The following is an 8,516-nucleotide window of genomic DNA, read 5'->3' as shown; positions in this document are numbered from 1 at the left end:
GGATCTTATATATGTATGGATCTTAAATGGCATTAACATGAATTCTCCTCTAAATCAATTGTAGTAATTCTAACTCCAATAACTATAATCAGGTACTTATATAGATACTAATAATTGCAACTCTGTTGGAACTTCCAATAGGCCATCACCAACACAGAAGTTGTAAAGCATGGAGTAGTGGTGCATGCATACAATCTCAGTACTCATGAGACAAAGTCAAGAGGATCATAATTTACTAACCACCCTGGGCTGAACAACAAAATCTTTCTTAAGGAAAAGCAAGCCATAAATAAGCAGTGAAAGGCTATTGAGTATCAAGGAAATGCTGAGCAAGAGAAGTTATGTGAAAAAGGAGCATTTTATTTACCTGTAATATGACAGTATATAGTATTTTAAGTGTATATCATTCATTTACTGTGTACCACAGTATTTATTTAATGTTTTACACATCTATTTACTAAAAGCTGTCCAGAATCAAAGACTGAGAAGGCAGAGTCAAAACTTGCCAATGTAGACTCAAACCTACACCCATTCTATTGGTGTTTCAATTTGACCCAACTAAATAAGGACATGAAGAGATAGGATCAAGGCACTCCCAACTAACACCTATTGCCATTTCAGCTGACATTGATCAAGCATTGACCCACTTTCTCCTATGTTTATCATTAGACTGGAAGAAAAAAAACATCATTCTGTCAACCGAAGAAGAAAACTTTTTTTTAAGACTTGATGTATTATAAATTGCTCTACAAATTTTCATGGAACCTAGATTAGTTTTAAATGAACATAGATTGAGCTTCAGAATAAAGGAGAAGAAAGAAAGAGCTTTCTGTTGTTTGTTTGCTATCACCAATATTTTTATTGTGTTTGTCTACATTCATTATTTTCTCTTGCAATGGCTCAGTTCAACCCCATATTAATTATTCTTTACATTCATAAGCACATTCTTTGTCTTAGCCTTTCCCATCCCATTTATCTACTTCCCAAAACCATTCCTCTTCCTCTTCAAGATTGTTGTAGCCTCTAAAATTCTGCTATCCTTGTCCTGATGCCTAGATGTTCTGTAGGCAACCCTGTATTCAGTCAAGTCACTGGCCACCTCCTCAGAAATTACCCCTTCTAACAGCCAGCACAAAAACATGAGACAGTAATTCTCAGTACAGTTACAGTCTTCAAAGACATTGTGTATCATTCTTTCCATACAAATTCACAGACACAAACATTAAGTTTTTAAGACCTTGTTACACTTTTGAGATTACAAGTATCATCAGCCTTCTTCTAAACTATATTTTTAATGTTGGAACAAATCTAGATATCTTGATGTCTAAAATAAATGCTCTCATTTTATATTTGCTTTTTAATAAACTCCTTCATTGTATATAGAAACCTTATGACATAATAAAAAATCATCAAAGGGAAAGAACTGAGTGATAATAAATGATGGTAATATAGTTTATTTGAGGAAAAAGCAAGATACTTTTAACAAAAACTACTCTTTTCTTGTCAAATTCTTTGCAATAAAGACAAGGAAAGTACTTAGATTCACATGCCCACCCTCAGGTCCAAAATGGAAAAACCTAATACAGGTTCCCCGTATGGTGAATGACCTAGCCTGTTGTTTACAGCAGACTAATCAACTCCTTGTTACCAAATGTATCTTAGACTATAGAGAAAAGACAAGAGTGGACAGGCCATTTTACCTCCACCCTTCATCTTTTGGAGAAACAAATGACCCTTTCAAAATGAAACCTGCAAATATTCCCAGAGTTATTGAATGAATAAATCAGATTATTTGACTCTAAGACTACTGAAATCAGTATCTTAGTGGCATTGCAACATAAGATTTCTAGATGTACTCTAATCAATGATGCTACCACTGTACTTATGATGCAGCTCCATGAAAGAATCTTAGCATTAAAGAGGTCCTAAATGTGAATAAACACCATACACACAAACATATACATACAAATACACACATATACACATACATACACACCAAAAATATATAAAAGGCACATTTAAATAATATTATGATTTTATCATTTCTGAGTATAATATCATTAAATGTTTTTACTTAATTCTTGTGCTTTCTAAGACTATTGTACTGTGCTGGCAGATGTTTAGAAAAAATGTGTTTGTTAAATTTTTAGTACTGAGAACAGGTAACATAAGATTTCAGAAAGTTAAAGAATAACCTCTTCTCTCTTCACTTAAAGGGTAGTGGGCCAATCATACTTCACTGTGTATACTTCTGAATATTTCAGTTTTCACTTTGTAGGTAACATTATTGTAATTGACATAGGTTTGACTAAAACAATAAGATGAAGATGATGTCAAGATGGTCATTAGTAACTGTTGGCACTCAGAAGCTACATTTCAATTCTCAGTCCTAAAACTCCTACAGAGCAATATATCAATACTTACTATTTTACTGCCAAAAGTACTGACATTGCCAATGCATTTAAGTAGAGATAGGTACAAATTATTCTCATCACTATTAGGGTTGAAAATCATTTAAAAATTATCACCAGAATAAAGGTGAAAGAAATGATTTGCATAAATATACTTGAAATGGCGGGGATTAGAGTAGTTCAAATAGTATTAAATCTAGACCTCACTAATAGAACTTGATGAAGAGCTACATGAATATGCTCAATATATTGAGTAATTATTGATATGCTTGAGCTACAAAACAAAATTAAACATTAAAATCTAAATATTTTCAGTGAAACTCTCACAACATTCTAATTATTTTTGTCAATATATACCTAGAATGTTGTATATTACTTTTATTTTTCTTTTAATTATATAAACCTTGAATTACCAAATACATATTATAATAAAACAATATCTCTTGTGTGACTTTTCTTAGAGAGATGAGTTTTCTTGGCAAACTTATAAGTTTTCTTGGAAAACTTACAATTTCCCCAAAAAGGGCACCAATGATAGACTAGAGAAATACTTCTAAGTCTAGCCTTGTGAATCAAAGGAATTAAGGAAGTCACTTCTAGAGCTTTGGTAAATTTTCTCCACAATTTACTGAACTTTACACAATATTAAATAATTTTGAGTCCGTAATATTCTTACCATATTTATTCAGATTTGGAATTATTTTACTTGTTTTTGCCATTGAAGCTTTTCAAAACTGGGGTTCAAAATCAGGGCTTTATGCTTATAAACAAATGCTCTGCCCCTGATTTATTCCTTCAGTTCTCTCTGTAATTGTAAATATGACATACCATAATTTTTTTTATATAGCAAATACAGATTCTTCTTAGACAAACATGATTTTCTTCAAGGTTCTTCTCAGTGCAATATGTACATCCTTATTCCTTAAACTGTAGATGAAAGGATTCAACATTGGGCCCACAATGGTATAAAATATGGCAGAAATTTTATCATCATCCTCAGATGCCCTAGAAGGCTTAAGATACATGAAGGCTGAAGCTCCAAATAAAAAAGAAACAGCTATTACATGGGAGCCACAGGTACTGAAGGCTTTTGACCTACCCTCTGCAGAAGGGATGCTGAGGATGTTGAAAATGATCAAGGTGTAAGAAATAAAGAGAGTCAGGGTTGGAATTAGCACATTGATACCCACAACAATGAAAACTTCCAACTCATTGGTTGCAGTGCTTGTGCAGGAGAGCTTCTGGAGAGGGGGTATATCACACATGTAGTGATTGATGATGTTGCCATCACAGAATGTCAGGGTTAGCACTCCACATGTGTGGGCTGTGGCACCCAGAAGCCCCATCAAATACACTCCTGCCAACATCAAGTGGAAGACCTGATGGGACATGGTAACCTGGTAAAGCAGGGGCTTACAGATGGCAGCATATCTGTCATAGGCCATTGCTGTCAAAATGTAGCATTCATCAATAACAAAGAAGCAGAAGAAAAAGAGTTGAGTCAAACACTCAGCATGAGGGACGATGTTCTGCTTCACAAAACCCACCAGCATTCTGGGGGTTATGACTGTGGAGTAGCAGAAATCAATAAAGGAAAGATTAAATAGAAAGTAGTACATGGGGGTGTGCAGGTGAGTATTCAAAACTATCAGAACCATCAAGCCCAGGTTCCCCACCATGGAGACCACATAGATTCCCAAGAAGAGGAAGAAGAGAGGCAGCTGGAGCTCTGGCTGCTGTGTCAAGCCCAGTAGGATAAACTCCTTCACAGAAGAGTCATTTCTGAACACCATTCTTCCCAAAGTCATGTCTAAGTGAGAATAGTAAAAACAGTAACATTAGAATAAAATCCAACCTTCTTCCACCAATGTCTTTGAAATAAAACTAAGAACCAGCATGCAAGGATAAAAGTAATCCCGTCCTTCTCAGCACCAATTTGCATTATCTAAGAGGCTCTTGTATAAATCAAAACAGAAATATACGTCAGGCCATTTCTTTGGGAATATTATTCAGGGCATCATTCTCACTTCTGTAGCATCTCTGTTCTGCTTCTACCTTGGTAATTACCTCCCAAGTGATAATCTCAAAAGAAGGGTCAATGTATATCAAAGACTCAAAGGCTCACTCAGATGTACTTTACAGGAAAATAAAAATAAACAAGCAGGGTGCTTTCAATACTTACATATGTACATGGGGATCTCAAAAGTAAATTTATGATCCTTTCCTTTCTCCTTTTATTCTGGCAAGTACTCACATCATTGGAGCACTATAAAGGTGTATAGCACAGAATAAAACAAGAAAGAAAAAGCATTTCAATGTTGTTACTACTTTTGGTTTCCTGGTGATGAGGAACATTAATTTTGCACTGGTGAAGTCAGACCTCTCATTCCTCCAGATTAAGAAAAGGCATGGTTCTATATTATCATGTTTTGTCGTGGTGATTCCAAGAACATCTTTTCTAGTCCAGAGGATGGTAAAAAGGAACTACTGATATCTCAAGAGCCTGCTGATTGGGACCCAAGAGAGTTTTATGAGTGTGTAATCTTAGGGACCTGATTAAAAGTTGGAAGGCTTCTGTTTCATAGTTTCCCCTCCCCTCAGAGATCAGACTTTGTTGCTATGGATCATATAGATTAGTTCTATACTGGTGTCATTGCCATATTAGAGTTTATAAAATTTGATTTTTCTTGTTTGAATTTTATAAATATATACGTGTTTTGATTCATTTACCCAATTATTTCTGCTACAATCCCTCCCCCATCTTCCGTTCATTATCCCTTCAGCTTTTCTTTTTTTTAATCATTTTTTTAACCCACTGAGTACACTCAACACTTCCACTATGTATATAAATAGAGTGGTACTTATGGGAGTTTGAGTATCATCTCAGGGCCATCCAATTTTTTTGAAATTAACTCTGTTTCTCCCAGTAACCATCGATTGTTAATAGTTTCTCTGCTAGAGATGGAACTTTATGACCATATCCTCTTTCAATGCCAGTGATTTGTTTGACCTTACACAGGTTTTATATATACTATGGATATAACTGTGGGTTCATTTGATGAGTGAATATATTCAGTCCCGAAAATACTGTTTTAGTGTGTTCATCTATCACCTTGGTCTTTAAAAATCTTTTCATTTCTGTTTCCCTTATGATCCTTATAACTTGGATGAATGGATGGGGATACTATTTAGGATTGAACATTCCCAGATTCTTAATCACTGCCTAGTTCCCAGTTATGGATGTTTGTGTTAATCACTATCTCCTGCCAAAAGAAGCACCTCTGATGAAGGACAGAGATTTACTAATCTATGGGTATAATGTATAAAGAAAATTTATTGAGAGTTTATACAGTTTAATACCATATCCACAGACCAACAAAAAAACAAACAAACAAAAAACAAGCAAGAACAACAACAACAAAAAGTCTTAAGTACATCTCCAGAGACTGTGACCTATCTAGCCTCAGGCATTTGGCTACAAGAACCATGTTAATTTCTGCCTGTAGAGAAAGCCTGAAATGCAAATAGTGGATATTTACTCCAACAACACTTGTAACAATATTGCATAAGAGAGTGTATCCTGCCCTTTCAGCCATTATTGTAGCATTCAGAATTTACAGCTATATAGAATTATTATTCACCTGTGATAACATAAAGCACTATAGAAGGAATAAAGTTTCTAGACAGATACAGAATTTATTTCTAAACTTTATGACTTAAATATATGGTATTAGCACAAATAATATTTCACCATCAAGTTTTGAGCATAGTCAAAAACAATAGTCTGAAATACTGGGTGAAGGGGGCCATGGAGCACAACTGGCAAACAACCCTACAAAAGGTAGCCCAAAAGCTCTGGCTGCTGTTATCACTAGATGGTTTATGGCATCTAGGAGAAATACTGTCTCACAATTAAAGATAACTTCATTTAAATCCCTTTCATACGTGAGTGTATTTTGGAACACTTGTACAGTAATTCACATAATTTCTCAAATATCCTTAATATTAGCTATCCCTCCTTCAGCTCCATTTGTGATTCTGCCCTCCTGTCTCATGTCCTACTCAGTCCTTCCTGCTCTGTTATTCTCCAGTCTCCCTTGATATGACCAGTGCTCTGGGTTTACATACATTTTATTTATGCTAATGTAGGCACTCTCCAAATAGAAGGGGAGGAAAGCAAGCCAGCTATACATGGATTCTTCATACTTTCTTTTGCTAGGTGAAATCCTCAATGCTCGCTTAGAATGTTAAATCAGGATCAGATAAAACATCTAAACAGATCTATTAACCCTAAGAGAATAAAAGCAATCATCAAAATTTTCACCAAAAGGAGGGTGTTATAACATATTCAGATATTAAAGCAACACTTTTGTCCATTGTGTGAAATTCAGCTGATGTTAACATCATGGGACAGAGCTGGTCGATTCATTAATAAAATTCTCTTTGCTTCTAAATTTTCAATGACAAGCATGCTGACTGGAAATGGTTCTTCTGTGACAGAATTTGTCCTTGCTGGTTTGACAGATCATCCAGAGCTCCAGCTGCTTCTTTTACCTGTTTTTTAACAATCACAGTGGTAGGAAACTTTGATTTGTTCACACTTATTACCCTCAGTCCTCATCTTCACACCCACAAGTATCATTTCCTCTTCAACCTCTTCTTCATTGATCTCTGTTACTCTTTTCTCTTGAGCCCCAAAATAAGATGAACTTCGTCTCTGAAAAGAATTCCATCTTCTATGAGCGGTGCATGACTTAGATGATTTTCTTTCTCTTTTGTCATCTCTAAATGCTACATATTGACCTCAATGGCCTATGATCTCTATTTGGCCATCTGTAATCCATTGCCTTATGTCACCATGCCCCCTCAGGTCAATTCTGTGATATCTTTTGTTGCTTATGGGATGCTGTTTACTGGATCCTCTCCCTACACAGGCTGCCTGCTCTGACTGAACTTCGGCTATACCAATGACATCAACCATTTTCTGTGTGACATTTTGCCTCTCCTTCAGCTTTCCTCCACCAGCACCTATGTCAATGAGGTTGTGGTTCTCATCGTTGTGGGTATTAACATCATAGTACCTGGATTTACCATCCTCATTCCCTATGTTTTCATCCTTGCCAACATTCTAAACATCATATCAACACAAAAAAGATCAAAGGCCTTCTGTACCTGTAGATCTCACTACTGGTGATTTCTCTGTTTTTCAGATGAGGAAGATCCATGTCACTCAATCATTCTGTATCTATGAACCAATATTTCTTCTGTTTTCTACACTAATGTGGTTCTTATACTCAACCCTCTGATCTACAATTTGAGGAACAAGGATGTCAAAATAGGACTCAAGAAAGTTATGATAAAAGTCCATATTAGATTCATGTCAATTAGAAATGAAATAATAAGAACTTAAACTTAAGTTTAATGAATCTATTGTTTTACTTTTGTTTCCATGAAGATAATTTGTTCATACCAGTGTGGCTTTAATGTGCATTGCTCTTATGTTACTGATATTCTAAAAAATGTGTATTATAAGAATGATATGTAACACAAAGGCTGTGTCATGTCATTACATTGGACTTTCAATAATTTTCCCATCTTTATTTTAAGGATTTCAAGTATATGTGAACTGAAGATATATTCACAAAAATAGTATATCTTGTTTGGATAACAGTAAAAATTTACTAGTATAACTAAAAAATATAATATATAATTTAATTTTGGATATAGGCTTCCATGGCTTATAGCATTGACTCAGCTCCCCATCAGGGGAGGCAACTGTGAGAAGCACAGTTGGCTGTAAATCTGTAGCCAAGAACCTTTCACATGCAGGCTTTGACTCACTTCATCATACCTCAAATTCATAACTGTACACATATCGGTTTACTCAAATATATGAGTTCATTTTCTAGTGTGAACTATAATTTTTGATAGGAGACTTTCTGTTATTCTCCCAATGCCTTTTAGCACTGTTCCCAATCTGAAGCTTTGCCACAAAATTTTCCTATGCCTCTTGGAAGATATACAATTTTCTCTAATCTGAGGCTTCTATTCACTAATCCTGCCACATTACATTTTATCTTTTCCAAACAATTACTGTGATAAATG

General features: G+C 35.1%; 1 protein-coding gene across 1 annotated transcript; it reads right to left on the bottom strand.

Moving 5' to 3' along the window:
* Positions 1 to 3,274: 3,274 nt before the first annotated feature.
* On the bottom strand, positions 3,275 to 4,219 carry LOC127690079 (olfactory receptor 145-like). The gene has a single exon (XM_052189636.1). It carries the CDS (start codon positions 4,217 to 4,219, stop codon positions 3,275 to 3,277), a length of 945 nt encoding a protein of 314 aa, XP_052045596.1.
* Positions 4,220 to 8,516: the final 4,297 nt, after the last annotated feature.

Source organism: Apodemus sylvaticus, chromosome 7 (assembly GCF_947179515.1).
Source record: "Apodemus sylvaticus chromosome 7, mApoSyl1.1, whole genome shotgun sequence".
NCBI classification, from domain to species: domain Eukaryota; kingdom Metazoa; phylum Chordata; class Mammalia; order Rodentia; family Muridae; genus Apodemus; species Apodemus sylvaticus.
Note: the sequence above shows the minus strand (reverse complement) of the source record. Positions and strands in the feature narration are given on the sequence as shown.

Excerpts from the sequence above, each read along its gene's own strand:
- LOC127690079 (XM_052189636.1), bottom strand. The coding sequence starts at position 4,219 with ATGACTTTGGGAAGAATGGTGTTCAGAAATGACTCTTCTGTGAAGGAG.